Genomic DNA, 19508 nt, shown 5'->3' on the forward strand with positions numbered 1-19508 from the left:
CTTAAAAGTTTGCGTCAAAAGCTTTTAGGCCAGTAATGGTGCAACTCTAAAACTAGAACGTCTTAAGTGTAAAGGTGGTGGGGAAGCTGAAGAATACTGACGGATATGGCTGCATAATTAGTATAAATTTTTTAACGTTATTTTACAGGCTCACCTTCACACCCGGCCAAGAAAACATAGTTCGTCTGACGCGGAAGGATTCCTATACACCGGACCCAGAATTAGAACATGAAGTGCAAGAAATTCTATCACACAAAGAACACGAGGAAGAAAAGAGACTTGAAAAAATCGACGAAGACGTCAATGGACTTGGCAGCGATTTAGCCAAAACACCGAAGGAATATCACCTCACTGACTTAAAACCCAAAAGATCAAGAGCTTTTAGGAGTTCAGTTTATATTAAAGTAAAGACTGGAGAAGGAAAGGCAAGAGACAGAGTAGGCAAAAAAATACCAAACGATGACAGCTAGTTTTAATATTCTGGATAAAAGTAAAAATATTTTATTTTATCATTATAAACTCCTGATGTTGAATCGTAAAGGCCTTTTACGCGGGGTATGTATGTCTTCTTGAGGACTTTCCTTGAAAAGCTCACGTCAAAGTTAGCTACACTCACTCAACAACTCAGTAGTATTGTAACTTGGAAATATCAATTACGCAATCCTTTTGAGCTATATACCGTGAAAACCGAGACTGTCCCATGTGATTACTTAATAAGTTGGGAAGAAGCACAAACTGCTCCCTTAACGAGGCTGCTCCCTCATTAACCCGAACGCCCTGAAGCGACTCGTGACAACCCCTCAAGCGGTGTTAGATAAGTCGATAGAAGCCGAGAGAATTAAAGCATTCTCTTTGCATTGGTATGATCCAGTGAATACCATATAACTTATTTATATTGACAGTTTTGTTTTCAGCTATATTTCGGCCATATTAGGCCTTCCTCCGACCAATAAAACTTGCCTACTCTGCCATCATAATGAAACGGGGAAATATTTTGCCCTCAAGTATGACGAGCAACCCCTAACAACTCGTTTCATGCCATTACCACCATATTTTATTGAGCGGCCAACGACTCGAGGCTCTGCTACTAGCTTCTCTAATATCAGGCGTGCTCGTTCGTTTAGTTTTTGCATTATTCCTCGCGGACTTTAGGGCAAAAGAGAGACAACAAAATACCGCTTGTACCCTTATCTAATGATATTTAGCATTATTCAATGGCTGACTATTGGCAAATGCAGTCAAAAAGTGTTTTGCCAAGACTTGTTTTTAACAATGATATAGATTGAATTTACTTAAAAAAAATTGCTTTATCTTGCCTTGACATTTATTTCAAACTAACTTATTTTAATGAGAAGCTTCAAAGTTAGATGTTCAATATTTTTGGTTTAAAAATTTATTAAATAGAAGATATATTTATATGACTTGTGCCTTAATTAGCCGCGGATGAAGAATTTGAAGACAGTCTACTGAGCTGCAAATTTGTGATACATGTACTCTTCATTACAGTGTGTTGCCCACACTACGCCGTAGGAAGTTGAAAACGGAGGTTTCACTCTGTAAACGCATCAAATGTTTTCCATACACTATGCCGGCCGGAGGAATGTTAAAACGTAACAATCATTGGTCATTTTGGGTTTGTGTTTGAGGAAAACTCGATCAGGGAAATCACTTGATCATCGTGACGCCATCATTTTCGAAAATCTCCGTTTTCAAAACGCAAAGCCGCCGTTTTCAAAATCCACCGGTTTGGAGAGAATTTTGGACAACTCTGTTTTAAATCGTGACGGATTAGGGTGGACTGTAGAAATAAAGCTGCGTTTTCAAATTTCTTCGGCTTGGTGTGGACGCTGCTTAGTGTCTTTGCCTTTTTGGTTAGGCCTGCCACAATGCTGGCCCTCTGACAGTTTTATTTCTATCCATCAATCTCCTCCCCCATCCAGTTCTTTTGCGCGTCAGATGCGCAGGATGCAACCGTTTATTTGAGGAAATGAGACGAGTGCCCCGCAACTGAATTATCCCTCCTCTCGCGTATCACGCGAAGTCCCGCGTGAAGACCCGCGCGAAGCTATACCGGACGAAATTGAAGAAGCCCGGTGTCATATGCACAACCTCGTATCCAAGGTTTTTCCGGTGATCGTATCGGCGCTGAGATGCGAAAAAAATCCTGGAAACAGAATTCAGTTCTAACTGAGTAGACTTAAACGTCAACGTACTTAACAAATGCATGACATTTGCGCTGACACGATCTCGTGCAGCATAGATTTCAATTATGCTACGTCATAGCGAATTTATTACACTTGACTTGTTTGCTTTTGAAATTGACACTTACAGTCAGAAACTTCCATCTGTAGTCAACTTAAGTTCTTGTTTAACTGCTTCTATTGAAAGCAACTGAATCTCCATAAAATTAAATGAAGTCCTAACACCATTACGAATAGCAGTAGCAACGGCTTATCGCTTTTGCGTTTAATATGAGATGTTTATGCTAAGTTTGCTGTCCATTGTGTTTGATCGGCGAAGTAAATCAAACACTACTTACTATTTCAATGTGATGTGCGCTTTGACACATGCTTATTGATTTAGCTTTCTATGACGACTGAACGCCACTTCACGATAAAACAAAAGCTCACAAGATCTCACAGCTTGAATCGAGAAACACGTTTAGAAATTCGTCTCAGCAGTCTGTCTCGACTCGTCGAATAGCGAGAAGACTCATATATTTTTGATCATTTTTAATCAACTTGTTGAAAACGGTTTTTACTTTTGTGGGTTTTTAACCTCTTCTACTTTAATTAATCGAGTCGGCTTATGGAGTTCTTTTGAAACCGGCATACACTGCCGGGATATACGAACAGAGTTGAAACTATACGCTGAGAAAATTAACTGGAAGGCGGCAAGTTATGGAATTTGTGTGCCAGTATGATGTCAGGGAAATTTTGGGCCAAGGTTCCTTCTGCGAAGTCAAGAGATGCATCGATAAACGGACGAGGCAAGCGTTCGCAGTGAAGGAAATGATTTATGGCACAGACGAACAGAGAGAAAGAATTGAGCAAGAAATCGAGGTAAATGTTTTTCCGTTTGTACAGTTTATGATGCGTATGCCACTGCTATCCTTTGAAAAGCTAACTAGTTGGGAGACCAAGACATGCTGCAAAGGTAAGTAACGTGACCGGCGTCCAAGCGAGGCTTGTTTAACTTTTGGCGTACAAATTATTCGCTGAGATTGAAGTACCCTATTTTTTGGAACACGTGTACATCCCTTGTCTTCTTATGCGTTATCAGAATTCGCGGATGCACATTTTATTCCAGTGTTCGCAATCTATAGTGTAGGCAAATAAATAATTTTACTGACACTTTCTCGAGATTTATGTATCCATATTAACTTTAATTTGTTTGATTTTTATCATCACTTCATACAATGTATAATTCACAAACTCCAACAAAAGTTGTTAAGTTTACCCCACGACCGGATCACTTACAATAGATTACAAGTCCAAAGGCCGCTAAAAGCTTTGAATCGCACGTGTACACCATTGGTCTGCGAAGTCAGACGATGTAATAAGTTGAGTTTAACAAAAGAATGTCATAAAGCTGCGTAAAGAAGCGTTTGTGACGACAATTAATTTTTTCAGAACAATAGTGCCTTTGGGCCAATTATGCATGGCGCTGATTAAACACTGCGCAAAACAGGAAAAAAGATCACGCAAGTACGTGAATTTCCGCATAACCTGTGGTCATAATTTACATGCGAGGTCCAAAACACGAATAAACTATTTTTTTATTCCTTCACTGATCGAAATGAACGGTGAGTCCGTGCTGGTAAAGAAAAATGGACAAAGGAAGGAAGTGGGGAACTGATGAAGTCGACCGCTTAACCACTTGTTAAAACCAAACATCATGTAAACATATAATGACAGTGATGTGTAGTGAACCGTTTTGAATTAATAATTATCTCCATGATATTGAAAAAGTTATCTGAACACGGGACGTGACGAGAATTTAAATGTTTACCCAGTGCTTTGTTCGACTGGCACGATTTTGTTTTCTGGGGTGTGAAATACGACAAAAGTCAGCTTAGGGTTAGGGTTTAGTGTTGCTCGCCTAACATATTCTCTATTGTTTTAGTGTAAAAATCTTATCATCTGAGAAGATCAGTGCCTGGATTAAGATAATCTTGTTCGACAGACAGAGCACTAAAATCAAAGAAAATAAGTATAGATGCAGTTAATGAGTTTAGTGGCAAGTGTATTAGCAATAAAACCCTAGAAACTTTATTAAATTGAACGCAATTTCCAGATATGCATACATGAAAGCGCAGGAAAGCTTGTGAGAAGTTATCTACCTGATTGGTCAATAAAACCGTACCACAGAACGCAATTCTGATTGAATAAGGCATAAATATTGTAATTAAAAAAAAAAACAAAAAACAAAAAAAATCATATACTAAAGCAAGCCGACTAAAGTGTGTGTTTCTTATAACTATTGAAAGTTATAGGGAAACTCTTTATTCAGCCCATTGCCGAGATTTAAACCACTTTCTAGTTTTATTTATTCCTTTATCAAAACCTTTCTCAGGGATCTTGCAAAACAGGCATCCTCTCTTCGTTTGATGTCGGCTTGCTCAACTAATTTCAGCGGAGAATAAATTAAGATTCGATCAATTTTACTGTTTTGTCTTGTAATGTAATTTACTGACTCAGGTTTGTAATAAATGACTGGTTTGTAATAAATCACTTATAAGTTACTGGTTCGGTTGCTGTAGTTTTTTCCTTATTTATCACCGTACTTCTGCCTCAACAGATATTTTTTAATTATTAATCAATTTTGCTTTACCAGATTTTAAGTTAATGAGAAATTTAATCTTTTTTCCCAGATTCTACAGGAAATGAATCATCACAACATTCTGAAGCTTCATCATTCTTATCCCGCTTTTAATAAATATTACCTCGTTATGGAACTGGCGTGCGGCGGAGAACTCTTTGAGGATCTGGTATCCAGAAATGCCTTCTCCGAGAGCACAGCTCGCGAGGTGATGTTACAGTTGTTTAGCGCTGTGCAGTATATACACGGGCTCAGGATTGTGCACAGAGTAAGTCCATTACCGTTTACTTCCGAAAGTAACAACCCCCTGAAAGTAACGTCAAAAAATTGTTGGTTGTAATAAATCTGAAAGTAGCGACCCCTCCCCCCCGCCCCTCCGAAAGTAGCGCGCCAAGCCCCACACCAACTCCCCTTCCGAAAATAACGAGACCAACATTTTTACACTACTACGAAGTTCAGCACAAGCTATCGCTACAAAATAATATCAAGATACGTATAGCGCATATCCGTTCAAAGCAGAGGTGCGACTGAGGGTGTAGGGGTGAAAGGAGAAGGAATAGAGATTCCTTGTTTTTATGATATCAATGTAAGGAAACGAGTCAACGGGCTCAGAAAAGAACGCCGATTGAAACTTAAACAACTCGCGCCTACAACTGACAACACGGTGTAGGCATTAAGAGTCCACCCATGTGGTAGTAACATGAAGCTGGAATAACCAGGCGAATTTTATATCGTTTTTGAACAAATGTTTTGTTTCAAATTTCTATCTTTTATTTGGAAAAAAAGCTCATAACTCGCATCATCGAGAGTAGCGAGCCCCTAAGACCGCTAATTCCGAAAGCAACGATCGTCGTTACTTTCGGAAGTTTACGGTATGTTATTTTTAACATATTTTTTACCTTAATAACAGCAGCAACAGCTAGATAACAGCCTTTGTTTTTCACTTGCAGAATATCAGACCCGAAAAACTCATTCTTGCCTGGAAGTCAGCGGAGAACAATGTCCACTTTCCTCCACTGAAACTCAGTGGATTTAGTTTGGCCAAGAAACTACCAGGTACAAGAATTGTATAAGTAAAGGCGACTGTTTTAATGAAGAAACGCACAATCTGACCAGGCATTACAACAGAGTTTTCAAGGGCGTGGTTATCCTTCTAAAATGAGAGAGACTGAGGCAAACGATTTAGCTGGACCTTGAAAACTGGGTTACAGTGGACGCGCGGTCAAAAAAAAATTTTTGAATAGAAAATTATAACAGCGAATTCAATGCTGTGGGGGTAACCCTGCGATGGACTAGCATCCCTGCAAGGGGGGAGTAGAAATACTCCTAGTTCAGTCGCTTCATGCTACAGAAGCTGGGATAAGCTCCGGCCTGGCCTGATGGGCCACTTCCCTCGCATGCAGACTTTACCCTTACCTTTCTGCCAAACGCAGATTTCTGTAGCATGATGATCATTAATTGAACTGGGCTGGGAGAAACACGTGGCAACGAGGAATCTTGTTCATCTTGGATAAACAGACCAAGGTTGTTCTGCTCCTCTTTCTGATTAGTTACCCCTCCGCTGCGCTTGTTATATGTATTCAAACACAACATAACTGTTTAGTTTATTTTACGCGCGGGTTGGACTGATTTTGGTCGTTTTAGTCAACGTCAAAATTGTTCCTTTTCAGAACATTCAGACATCATGTCCTGTCCAATTGAGGGTTCTCCTCTCTACCTTGCTCCAGAAACTATTACAAAACAACCTATTGGCAGAGAAGTGGATATTTGGGCATGCGCTGTGATATTCTACACAATGTTGGTAGGTTTTTAAATCCACGATATTTTTGTATTATAAGACAAATTTCGCGAGATGTATATAGATAAATCGTCTAGTGAAATGTTTTTCTAAATTGTCACTTAGTACTTTTGGTCATTATAAAATAAAATTTACAATATAATAGATAATATGTAAATTTTGGTTCCAAAACTGAGCGAGGAACACTTTGTATTTCGATAAAATTGTGATTCCGTGTACCACACGTTTGGATCAAAATACTGATGAAGACATTTTTCTCTTGTTGTTAGAGAATACCCGAATATAGCATGTGCCGGCAGTCCCGCACAGACATGGTTGAAAAGCAGAGCGAACATAAAGTGCATATTCTTTTTCTTGTACATGTATCACGCTAACTCTCACAAGTTTTTCGACACTGATCAAAAGATCTATGCACTCTGTTGTAGTAATGTGTTGTATTGCGTCGCGCAGATTACGAAAATAGGGTTTGATAAAATTAAACAACCAACTACTGATGACCCGGCTGTCACTGGACTACTTCTACAACAACAAAAACAACAACAACAACAACAACAACAACAGTAACAACACTTATGTACACTTAACCCACATTAAGCCCTTACATAGTTATCATCTGTTTATGTGCTTGACTCCTGGTCAGACTAATGAATGCCGACATGTCGTGAAAATCAGTACTCAGATTAATCGCCATGTTTCTTTTCAAAGGCCGGTTATCCTCCTTTCTGGAGCACAAATAGAGAAGAGCTTTACAGTCTCATCGCACGTGGAAAGTACAGTTTCCCAGATCAAGAATGGAAATCTATCTCCGAAGGAGCTAAACGGCTGATAAAAAGCATGGTAAGGCATTTTGTCCATTCTCCTCTTCTCATATCGTTGCATTTTTGTCTAAGCCAGTTGTAGTAGGTCGGCAACGCGTACGTGTATTGGCTTTAAAAGTCCGTGCTATAAATTTTAAACACTGATATGGGAAAATTAACCACCGTAACGGATTTGGAAAGCCAATGTCTCCAGCGTTAGCCCCTCATCGTAACAAAATAAAAGATTGTGGATCGCGGGTGGTTATCTAGTGGTCGATACCAAGTTATGGCATTGGAGGAAACCTTATCTGGCATGTCAAAATAAATAAATCGATAACGATATAATTAATTTCTGAATAGGAGGCGTCCTTTGATTCCAATAAAGGTACACTACATGCAGCAATTTCTGCTTTGAAATTAAGCGAATCGTTTTCACTTTGTGCTGACTTTTATTGAATCTATCCACTTCCTTTTGCAGTTCATGGTCGACAGAAATGAACGAGCAACAGCGGTGGAAGTTGTTAAAGATCCGTGGACCCAGAACAGAAAATTATCGACCGCCCATCGGAAGGGAACTTTGGATAATCTGAATGCTTTTAACGCCAAAAGAAAACTCAGAGGAGCTGTGTACACGATTTTTGCTATGAAACGAATGATGGAAAACCCAGAACCTCTGGCTTTGATGAACGGTGTAAAATCGTAAAACAAATACTGAAAACTATAAAACCCAACATTTTCCATACAGTCACTATTAAATCATAAATTTCTTCTTCTGTGTCCTAGCGAGACTTGCATAGCATTTTGGTTTTATTTATCAGTATTATTGTAATGATACATTTTTTACGCGAAAGACATCACCATTGCTCAGTTACTGACCGTGGTTTCCTAGCGAAATAGCTTTCGTGACGACGGTGAAAGATTTCTGACCGGACCCAAATTTTTCTTGTCCATATATCTTATCCTAACTACACTGAAATACCTTGTTTGTGCATCAGTGACACCCAGTTAACTTGGAATCATATACCTTTTCATGAATTTGTTCTAGGTATGCCTTCTAGGTATTTTTTTTAAGAAATGTAATAAATGATACATGGACTACGCTTTCGCAAGAGCTCAGGCAAAACGGACGAAGTTAAAAGAACAGCCGATTCAGATACAGACGTCGCTGATTTCGTCATCTTATTCTACGCTGGCGATGAGTATTTTCAGCCGTAGGTGTTTGCTCCTTATTTGAGCATTAGAAAAGGAGGAGTGACTTTCGGACTCGAGGAAAAGAATCGCGCAACAACGAAACAAATTAAAAATAAAAAAATCAAGCAAATGGAAAAAAAGCGGGTTTATTCAGAGAAATCTGAGAATTTTACCACAATTAGCAAAAGTAAATGCCTTATATGAAATATAAAATTAAAATGAATTAAAAGGCAGAAGGGTTTGGTTGCGTCTTTTATTGATTTGCCGGAGAGGTGTGATCTGGCGGGCGAAACCGGCCAATGTAAATGGGTACTAGATGATTTCCAGTCCGTACTGCGCACTCTCGAGAGTTTGTTTACGTTTTTTGTGTTATTTCATGTAAGACATCACAAAATGTAAACATTTGGCAACTACTTACATCAGGTAAATTCAAAGTTTCAAAACAAGCTCCATTACGGATGCGAGCGGTCGACGCTTTATGCTTCGTTCTTTCTAGTACCACTTGATGAAACAATTTCGAAGCTGTAAAAATCAATGAAACTGTTGGAAAAAGAATTTGAAAGACCTTAGAGATAGGGTATGAGGTTCGTAACGAATAAAATCGATTCCACTGATCGATTCGCATTTCATCGAGGAGACTTATAATGTTTATGAACAGTGTCATTAGGGTGCTGAGACTGCGCAGTACGGACTGGAAATCCTCTTTCAATGTAGTGCCACCATCTAGCCTTAAATCCTCTGAATCCAGCCTTAATAAAGAACTGAAAACAAAAGCCACAGCAGTGCGCGTTTACAGGCTCAACGGTACGGGCGAAGACACGCCGAAAACTAGAACGGGTGATTGGGCCTGGGAAGTAGTCTTTCTCTGTCAACAGGGCATTATGGGTACTTTGTTAATCAACATGGCGGTCGAACCCAAGGAAGTTTGCTTAATTGTACTGTTGTTGTTTGTGAGGTCATAACCAACCATAATGGATGAATTTTGCTTTATGCAACGAGAAAACGCTGCAACATGGATCGTGTGCTACTGACGAAAGGCGCGATCTGCGTTTTCAAAAGAGACTAAGCCGTTCGATATCATTGTCATTAGAGATATATACGTACACTGAAGGGACTGAAGAATATTGGGGGTAAAATTGGCTTTGTTCTCAAGATCTTCCCGTCATTTTAATGACAAACTGGTTGAAGTCGTTGCTACAGGACGTGACTAAGATGTTGACCGTTAAGATGGCCCGTTCATCGCGCGCTGGAATCTCAAAAGCACAACAATGTATAAACAAGTCATCACTTATGCAACGTGGTATGTTCTCAAACTTCAAGGGATCATTTTCCAGACGTAGTTATACCGAAGGAAGAAAGAAAACAATTAATAGTTTTAATTGGAATAGTAGAATTTCAACCCGTCTCGGTTATCGTGGATTTGCAAATATCGGCAACTTAGCGGTGTTACAGGCATTGACGTCGACGAAAGCTCGCGCCCGATCGAGCTTATTCGGAATAAACATTCGAAGCAGCTCCAAAGAACCATGGATGATGTCAGATGAGGAAGTTATGGACATTATTACGAAAAATGAATGTGAAGGGAAGCTTCAGGGCGGAATTGTAAGCAGATTTGAGTCCAATCTGTTGCCTTCTAACGAACCTACTGAGGATCGAAGGTTCGTGACAAGATTACTGCACGACAGGGAAGCCCTGTTATTTGGAGTGTTGGACGGTCATGGAGGAAACAGCTGTGCTCATAATGTGGCTCAACGCCTCTCAGATTATATAGGACTGGCACTGCTTCCAAATGAAATTCTTTTAGGATCAACTTTAAAGAACTACCTTTGTGCTAAGCACTTTCTGGTTTCTAATGCCCCTAATAACTACAATTACCGTGAGGACCCTGTCTACTATGAAAATCTTAAGAATTACTTTTTGGAGCTGCGTAGGGTGCAAAAGAGACATCACAGTGGTGATTCTGTGGCCCCTACACTTGCGCATCTTCAGGAGACTCATGGCCACCAAGCTGCTGCTGCAGAGGCAAAGGAAGAGCAAGTTTTTCAAACTATGGCAGCACTGTCCAAAGCTTTTCTTAGACTAGATGACAATTTAAGTCATGAAGCATTATCCCAAGGAGATAACCAGGAAGCTAATGAACACAAATTTAAGTCAGCTACATCAGGGGCTTGTGCATTGGTTGCGTACATAAAGGGCACAGAGCTCACTGTGGCAAACTGTGGAGACTGCCGTGCTGTGCTTGGTGTGCAGAGTGAGGATGGGCAGTGGTCAGCACTGCAGTTATCCACTGACCATACAGCTGGTAAGTACCATGCTGAAATCACATTTTACTTAAGCCAGGGGTCAACAAGAAGCATTTAATGACTGGCCCCATTGCCAAGGGAAACCATAAATTTTGTTTCCCCGAGACCCTCAATGTTCACAGAGGGGAAACAAAACTCACTGTTTCCCCTGGGGCTAGTCCTTTAGTGTTTTGTTATACCTCCCAACTCAACAAACTGCAAGAACAACATCTGTTGACAAAGGCTGGCACAAAAATTGCTGCGGCTTCAAGGTGCACACCCTGATCACGTGTAAGTCAAGAGTTCTTGAGTTGTTGTTTCCCTTGGGAGTTAATGAGTTTTATTCACCCTAGGGAGTTCGCAAGTTTTGACCAATGACACCTGACACATTCCCCTCCAATCGAAAAACATATTTGAGTTGGGAGGTATAACAAGTATATAATACATTAGTCTCCATTTGGCGTGAAAATATGCTCGGATATTTGTCCGCAGACATTATCTGTTCTGAGGCGAGAAGCGAACAGTTTTCCAAGAGCATGGTTCGAGGAAAACTGTGAGCTTTGAGGAACAGATAATGTCCAAGGACAAATATGCAAGCACATTTTCATGCCAAATGGAGGCTATTGTGTTTATTATCCTTCAAATATTTTTCGCAACATGCAGGGTTTTGAAAATTGGGGAATATCCTTGGATATTCCCAAGTTTTAGCTGGGGAATATTTGGTCAGGTGACGCTTTTAGACCAATCTTGCGAGCGAAAATATTTGATGGATTATAAGTATAAATATGTACTGCTGAATTGTCAAAGCAATGTGACAAAAGTGCTTGAGGTAATTTGGGCTAGCATCCTGTCTATAATGACAATACTGCATCCTGAGCTCTCCATGCTACATTGTAAGCCACTTACAAGCCTGTAGTCACACCTAAACTGGAAATGCTATTTGATAATGTACTTTAAAAAGTCAATTGAGAAACTCTATTTCCCTTTATGATTTCACACTGTACTTACATCTAAATCAAAATAATTGCCCAAACTTGTTCCCTGATTACAGACTAGTGAATTTAGTGGAGGTTCTCTCACTACTGATAAGGACTTACAAATTAACATAACTGTTCTGAATCAAACATAGTTAAATGAAATTATGACAGATCTAAGTAAGTTAATGTTTGGTAAGCTAAATAATTAGAGTTAATATGACATAGTGTGTTACTTTATACAGTTCATATGAGTAATCAAATGGTGATCGGTGAAATAACATAATAGCTTTGGCACAGTTTCTCAAATTTTAGTATGAAAAATGCCTCATATTAATATTTTCTTTACAAGAAGTGCCATTAATAATCAGATTGCTTGCATATTTATCAACTTTAACTTGGAGTTATTCATTTGTCATTGCTAGCTAACCCCAGTGAAGTCCAGAGAGTATTGAGTGAGCATCCAGTTGAAGAGGCATCTACTTGCCTTAAACATGGAAGACTTCTTGGCCGCCTTGCACCGTTAAGGGCATTTGGCGATGCTAAATTCAAATGGAGCAAGAAGAAACAAGATAAAGTGTTCCATGAAAGGGGCTTAAAATCACTCTCTGATGCTAAAGAATTCCTCACTCCACCCTATCTCACTGCTGAACCAGAAGTGACGTCATACCAGCTGCAGTGCTCAGACAAATTTCTGATTCTCGCCACTGATGGTTTATGGGATATGCTGAGTAATGAGGAAGCGGTTGACTTTGTTAGGGATAATTTACAGAGACACAATCCAGGCTACAGTATCACATATCAAGAACAGAAATCTGCATGCAATGTGGAGAACTCTGCTTCCTGTCTCATCAAGGCAGCTCTTGGTGGTGAAGATCATGTGTCTGTCAGTACAAGCTTAAGTATTCCTTACCCTGATGTGCGCATGTACCGAGATGACATTACAGTTACTGTAGTGCACTTTGATTGGAGCAATGTGGCAGTGGAGTAGGTGAATGTTAGGGTGTAGTACCTATGTGTATAGTAGATGGAAATACAGGTGCAGGTTTCCTTGCATTCATCTATGCATGTAGCAAGATAACACCACTTTCCCCCTTTTTCTCCACCCCTGGAAATAAGCGGGCCCTTTCCCCCACCTGGGGGAAAGGGAATAAACTGCTGAAGATAACCCTGTACTGTAACATTCTTAAAAGTTATGATGCGCCCCTAAAATAAACTGGCAGAAAATAATCCCTATTCTAAGCACATGTACTCCCAGGGGAAAAAATCTCAGTTGCCAAAATCTCAGATACCAAAATCTCTGCAATTAGGGACTTATAATCAGAAGGATTTTTGCATCTGAGATTTGGGGAATTGCATTAATGTAATCTGGAGACAGTAACTCCCACACCCCCAAAATACCCCATGCCAGCCCAGGGCGTATCTTCAAATTTCATAGTATTGAAAGAAAATACCGATTTGATGTGGAACGCGGGAAAAGTTTGCAATTCTTTGAAAGAGAAAGCACTGGAATTGTTAAAGCATGCGACTCGATGTGTGGGCACGTAAATGAAAATGAAAATGTAGGCTACACATCAAATCAAGTGGAATGTCAAATTTATTACTTAATGTGCATACAAGTGTGTTGGGTTAGCACAAGTATAATTTATGTTATACTCTTCCAGCTTTTCTTTTAACAAAAATTTGCCAAAAACTAAATTAATCCTTTCATAACCAAAAGGTCCTAGTCACGCTTAATAACTAAACTGTGACTAATTAAATTAGTAATTAATGTTGCTAAAATGTTAGAGTCGAGTCTTGGAAAACACACGTTATCTTGAGTGTGTCTTACAAATTCTTCAATGTCAGAGACTTGACAAGGAAAGTATGTTTACATACTGATGACTCAATAATGGCGGTGTTCTACATGTTATCACTTCCTCTTCATTCTACAATGGCTCAATTATTTAATTAATTCTTATTAAGTAGTTCTCAATATGAATAGGGAATGTTTTATTCCGTGGTTTGTATAAACGAATAAATAAGGGAAAGTTGTTCTGTGTCTTGGAGTGATAAAACGAAACAACTTGTTTAATATATGCATTTTACTGGTATTTCGGACGCAAAACTAGCTGTTGGAGATGCTATGCATTGACGGACGGAAAAAATCCCGTTTGTTTTGGCTTTACATTCACACACTCTGATTGGTTCAAACTGCCTGCAGCATCTAACTAATCACAACACGCATGTTGTTTTCAAAGCCAATCAGGCGCAAATTGAAACCAATCGTGAATTAAGTTCGTAAAATTTCCCGCGCTTTCCGGTGGTTGCAAGATTCTATATTGCGAGCCATGTTTAGCTCTATGGAGTACTTAAGCGCTTAGTGGAGAGTAATGAGAAATTAAAAAGCCTCCCGATGAGAAAAGAGACCAGAACAAACAAATAATGTGCACATAACAATGATTCTGATCACATATTCATCCTTAGCGGGGAATGGGACGAGAACAAAAGCGCATAATCTGGATGGGAAGTTCACGCAGGTTAATTTAGAATGGCCTCCAGTGAGAACGCAGCTGAGAACGGTTTTCATTCTAGTGTCAGTAATCCGAAATTGGGTCAGGCTTGCGTTATTACACCCTGTGATTGGTTGTTACATTCGTGCAAACGTTTCGTAACAGACAAAAACTGCTCCTGGTAATTGACGATGCTAGTGTCAATAATATAGAGCCGTACAGATTGAAGAAAACTCTAATTTGGTTTATTACCTGAATGTGAGGCAGCATGTAATTGCCCTCTAAAAAATGTCAAGTACAAGCTAAGCTAAAAACAAATACTGCAATTAAGATCGACTTCTTTCATCTAGTAAATATTTGGGCGTTGACATCAAGTTTTGATAAGATTCCCTGTGACAATGGAAAGCACTTAATTTAAAGTTTCAATGTTCTGATATTTTGAATCGTTATGGCGACATGCGAAATTACCTTTAAACTATAGGAAACTCAGAACGATAGTTTACTAAGCTAATAGGAATAAGGATCAATAATAATAGTATTAGCGACGATATAGACAGATTGCGAAGAATGAACTTGAAAAATTTAGGCTAAACTTTTTAAGATGTGTAATTCTTTACATAGCTTTTGAAAAACCCAGGCAATTACGGCTGGGATTGCGTTTTTCCTTGGGAACTAATAAAAAAAAATCAAAATTCTACAAAACTGCGCTACAACGCGTGAATCTTGTACCAAGGGTTCACACCTTACAATGTCGTTTCCAACGTCTTAGATTTCAAAAAACAGGCAGTGGGAAATAACCCTGGTTTTAGGGCCGTTGTAGATACTGCTCATTTGTCCCCGAAGTTGCTAAGTGCGTTAATATTCCTTGAATATTCTTAATAAATTTTCTTAGGAGCACAAAAATCTCCCTGTTCTAAACTTACCTACTTACAGTTAAGTGTTAATTACGTATGGAAAAGTTGGAAATAATGTATTCTTTAGCAACAAATGTCACAGTCTTATTTGGACCGTGGCGATGGAACCGTATCGCACTTCCTCCGCGTCGGTTTTCATGTTTTCAATAAGTTCAAGCAGCATTTGGTCATTGTCGGCGTCATGTTGGTCGTTTTTGTCCACGAACGTGGTCATCTCATCTACGCGTTTGTTTAACTCCGACAGCCTGCGAAGGAAGCTATGTGGGGTGATTGCTGGAGGACTTTCGTCGGTGTCAGACAGACTGCTTTCCAAGCTGATACCATCTTCGTCTCGGTGCTTGTAGTCAGATGGCAAGAATGGTGGTGACATAGGAAATCCCGCCGAATGACTCTTAAACGGGCTTTTGCTCGTCCCGATACGGTTTCGGTTGATGCCCAGATTCTCTTTAAATCTGGCCAGGATAAATTCAACCATTTCATACTCATTCTTTTGCTTGTCGTTCGAAGACTTGACTTCTGAAAAGGAGTCGTTGATGATGGCCATGAACATGTTCAGCAGGTAGAAAACACTGAAGTACATGAAACTGAAGAAGTACGCCGGTCCCAGAATGCGGTTTGTGCTTGAGAGTTCTTCGTAGTCGAAGTCGCCCAGAATGATGCTGATCTGAGTTTCAATGGTGGTGAAAAAATTCCTGAACTTGTCGTTATCGAGCCCGAATACCAGGTAAGCAAGAATGGCGTACGCCAAAAACACGATCATGAAACTGATGCAGAATGATCCAAGCGGCTTTGCGCACTCTCCAATCGTCGATCCCAGCAAGGACATGCGCTTGTTGAACCTAAACAGCTTCAGGAAGCGGAGGGTCGCCAGGAACACTAGAATCCCCATGATGAAAGTCAACGATTCATCCGCTGCCCCTGCGTACTGGAAGCTTACAAAGTCCTTAGGATTGTAGCGTAGCTCTTCCAAGTTCTTGTTCACTTCCCAGAGACGCCCAAAGAACAGAACTACCATTGCTAACTCACATGCGATCATAACTATCTCCATCCAATTGAAGAACCCGTTAAAGTAGGCCTTGCCTTTCTTATAGATGGCTTTACCTTCGCGGTACATGAAATAGAGCATAAACAGGATCAGGAACACTTGACAGGCCAGGATGAAATGGCTGAAATGACCGACATAGCTGTACAGCCTGGATACGGCAAAATGCGCGTAAGGAAAGGCTCCACCCGTGGGCAAAAATTCAAAAAACAGGTACGCGATGCCAAATAAGTTAGCGTTAGCGTTGTACACCGTAAATTCGACGAAAATCGAGCGCGTTTGCATGTCAACCCAGTTGTGAGAATGAAGATCAGCGATGACAGTCAGTGCCGTGGGATAGTCGTATCCTAACTCCGCTGGATAACCACCTCCCCCGTAAATGGTCATTCGTCCCCAGAAGGGGTACCCTCTGAGGTCCAGTGCGCTTTGATGCACCCACCGGGAGGGACAGGAAATGATGGACCCATCCGGAAGCATGGCTGAGTTCAACACGTAGTAATTTTTAGCTGTGTTTCCAGGCCGCTTCTTTCTTCTCTGTTGACGACCGGAAGTAGAAGTGTACACGGGCTCAATTGCACGACGCGATCGAATTCGGGAAGTATCGCCGAATTCGATAAGGAACCTGTCTTCTCCACGGAAGGCAAACTGCTCTTGAATGCTTCTCCTTCGGCGAGAGTTTGTTGTTTTACTTTCGTTTAGGAATTTCCATCCTATGTCATAGTCGTTCGTGTCTTCGTTCGTCAAGGAGTACTCAGGATAACAGTGGTTGAAGAAGCGTTGGAATTGTTGAACGATCTCACAGGAGTCTGTCAAAGAAAAGAAAAACACGACAAAGTGAAACTTAAAATTTTTGTACCAATTTATTTCGATGGTAACTTCAAATTGCCCTGTTTGATTATCACATCGTGAAACAGAAACTGAGACTGTGGGATAACGATCGTCTTAAAGCGAGTAAAGTGGTTTTCAAGTTCATCAGTGTTGTCCAAGAGAGGATGAAAATTAAGACTAAAGAGAGTTACTTCCCCATACAGGCCATACATCCAAGGTAAATAGCCACGGAATTTATATTTTAAATCACTCTAGACCTCAGAAATCTCAGGAAAGTCTAGAAACAGTTCATCCTCTGACAAGAAGTTTACTCACGTGCACAGCCCAAAAGGCTTTTTAATTCATCCTCCAAGAAAACGTCTACGCGAAGCGCATAGTAACATTAATTATGCGCAAGAACTGGGTACCATATCTCGACATAACGTGATGGGGTTTCCTAGAGAACAAGGCCTATATGGGGACCAACTCAATGACCCTTTATCCTCTCTTGGGCCCGGGTCGCACTAGAGCCAATTTTGTTTGTATAAGTAATAGATCTGTCAACAAGTAGCTTAAAATAAGTGCGACCCCCAGTTTCACAAACTTGCCAAATTTTTGTGGATTGCCAAAATTTCGCCAATAGCTGGTTTTCACATGACGTCACTTAAATTCGAACTACAAAACTATTGATCTTCCTGAGATTTTACTTTGATGATGTATAAGAGCAGCTGAAAACTAATATTCATACAAATTTTCGCTTCGAATGGTTTCGTGGTTTTGTAATACACTACTCTTGAATTTCCAAACTTTTGCGTGACGCGGCATTTACATGACGGCCTAGAGAGCTGTCATGATGGTTAAAAAACTGACATTTCGGGGAACTTGGCTATCTGAACAGTTCATGTCTTAAAAAAGTATTATTTTAATGTTTTAGAGTTCCTCGAGGGATAAATTAACGGTTTTGTAGCAAAACGCAGTGACAGATGTTTCTGTTGGTTTCCAGCCGCCATGTTGGTGCCCATACGGATGGGCACCAGCATGGCGTCTCCATACAAATATCTATAAATTTGGGAAAAAATTTTCTCTGCATATCTCGCATAAGAAAAATTCTTGTGACCAGAATTTTGGCGAGAGTCTTTGCATAGATACCTTCTTTCATTTCCCAGATTCTGGACTTTATCTATTGACCGGTTTTGATTTTGATTTTGATCTGTTTTGAATTGCGTGACACTGAAAACCAGCAATCTTCAAAGAAGCCGAAGTGCTGCCTCGGAGGCTTCCAAATTTTGGCAAGGCAAACAGTTTTGTTATTTTAACCGTAATATATGCTAACTTTTGGGTCAGAACGCTCCCTCAGCTTTTACATGACAGGGCAATAAACAAGACACTATCCTCTTCCTCCGGATTTCCAATGAGAAAAGCCAGTTAACTAGATCCCAGTCATAAACATAAATAACTTTCTTTTATTATATGGCTCTGTCTCACAAGGATTGGGAACTACCAAATTCACGAATTTGATTGTCTGAAATCGGTATTGAAAGCGGTCTAGATTTTTCCATCTAGACCGGCATCTAAACTAAAAAGCAAAATCATTGACTATTTTCTTCTAGCAATATTTATTTATGGAAGTGCCAAAAAGCATGATGAGAAAAAAAAGTAAAGAGGATGAGCAAACTCTGGCAGAATTAAATTCAGCTCATCGCCGTTCGCAAGCAAAATGTCACTTAGAGCAAACCAGTTATATTAAAACAATTGAATTGTTCTTGTTTGCCATATAATAAACGTCTTATTAACCGAGCTTAGTCGGTCTGTATGTGAGAATCTTGACCTTAGTCGTGTGTACAGACCTCACTGCATTCGGTCCTCACGACCTCGGTCAAGATTCCCCCATACAGACCTCCTGCTCGGTTAATAAGAGCTAAGTAGAATAGAGCAAATCTCCCACCTTTTTTCGCGCGCGCTTGTCTAAGCCTGGAAATCCCAACAAGGTAGTTGTTTCTGTCAGAAAGGAACCCGGTGTACTTGTCCGATTTGTTATTGTAGAGCACCCCTGGGTACAAATTCGGTACCAGTGTTTCTCGGCCCCAGTGCCAGAATAGATCGACGTCAGTCGCCTAAAAAGTATAAAGTTAGCAGCCAACTATTAATTTACTTATTTACCCGTCGTCAACAGCTTAATCGCCGATAAAGCCTTTAACCCCGATTATGGCTCCTGATCGTATCTAAAACAAAATTCTAGATTCTGACTGTCTCGCTGCCCACCTCTTTGTCACGTAATTGGAGTGGATAGCCTGGGTGTTCAAGGGCGCGCTATGTTCTTTTTGTTGGCGCCTTTTTGAACGAAGAAAACATTAATTTGTTCCATGCCATGAAGAATGCAGTCAATCAGC

At 40.1% G+C, this 19508-nt stretch overlaps 4 protein-coding genes across 6 annotated transcripts in view; 3 read left to right on the forward strand and 1 right to left on the reverse strand.

Moving 5' to 3' along the window:
* Window positions 1-1828, forward strand: part of LOC110048092 (calcium/calmodulin-dependent protein kinase type II subunit gamma-like) — an 8035-nt gene extending 6207 nt beyond the window's left edge. Inside the window, exon 7 of the mRNA XM_020753874.2 lies at window positions 149-1828. Coding sequence (XP_020609533.1) covers window positions 149-470 — 322 coding nt within the window. The 3' untranslated portion in view covers window positions 471-1828. The remainder of the gene's footprint in view (window positions 1-148) is intronic.
* A 735-nt stretch (window positions 1829-2563) lies between these two features.
* On the forward strand, window positions 2564-8843 carry LOC110048093 (calcium/calmodulin-dependent protein kinase type II alpha chain-like). The gene is made up of 6 exons (XM_020753875.2): window positions 2564-3062; window positions 4874-5089; window positions 5772-5877; window positions 6492-6622; window positions 7325-7456; window positions 7895-8843. The coding sequence occupies exons 1-6, from the start codon at window positions 2901-2903 to the stop codon at window positions 8117-8119; spliced, it is 972 nt and encodes a 323-aa protein (XP_020609534.1). The 5' UTR covers window positions 2564-2900; the 3' UTR covers window positions 8120-8843.
* A 661-nt stretch (window positions 8844-9504) lies between these two features.
* LOC110048090 (pyruvate dehydrogenase [acetyl-transferring]-phosphatase 1, mitochondrial-like) lies at window positions 9505-13897 on the forward strand. Its single transcript, XM_020753868.2, has 2 exons — window positions 9505-10909; window positions 12289-13897. The coding sequence occupies exons 1-2, from the start codon at window positions 9778-9780 to the stop codon at window positions 12852-12854; spliced, it is 1698 nt and encodes a 565-aa protein (XP_020609527.2). The 5' UTR covers window positions 9505-9777; the 3' UTR covers window positions 12855-13897.
* Window positions 13443-19508, reverse strand: part of LOC110048087 (polycystin-1-like protein 2) — a 50458-nt gene continuing 44392 nt past the window's right edge. For all 3 annotated transcript variants that reach the window (XM_020753865.2, XM_020753864.2, XM_020753866.2), the window contains 2 exons: window positions 19064-19232; window positions 13443-17117 (listed from right to left, as the gene is read on the reverse strand). In XM_020753865.2, coding sequence (XP_020609524.2) covers window positions 15346-17117; window positions 19064-19232 — 1941 coding nt within the window. In that variant the 3' untranslated portion in view covers window positions 13443-15345. The remainder of the gene's footprint in view (window positions 17118-19063; window positions 19233-19508) is intronic.

Source organism: Orbicella faveolata, unplaced genomic scaffold (assembly GCF_042242905.1).
Source record: "Orbicella faveolata isolate gen_17 unplaced genomic scaffold, um_ofav_v1 contig_3, whole genome shotgun sequence".
NCBI lineage: Eukaryota > Metazoa > Cnidaria > Anthozoa > Scleractinia > Merulinidae > Orbicella > Orbicella faveolata.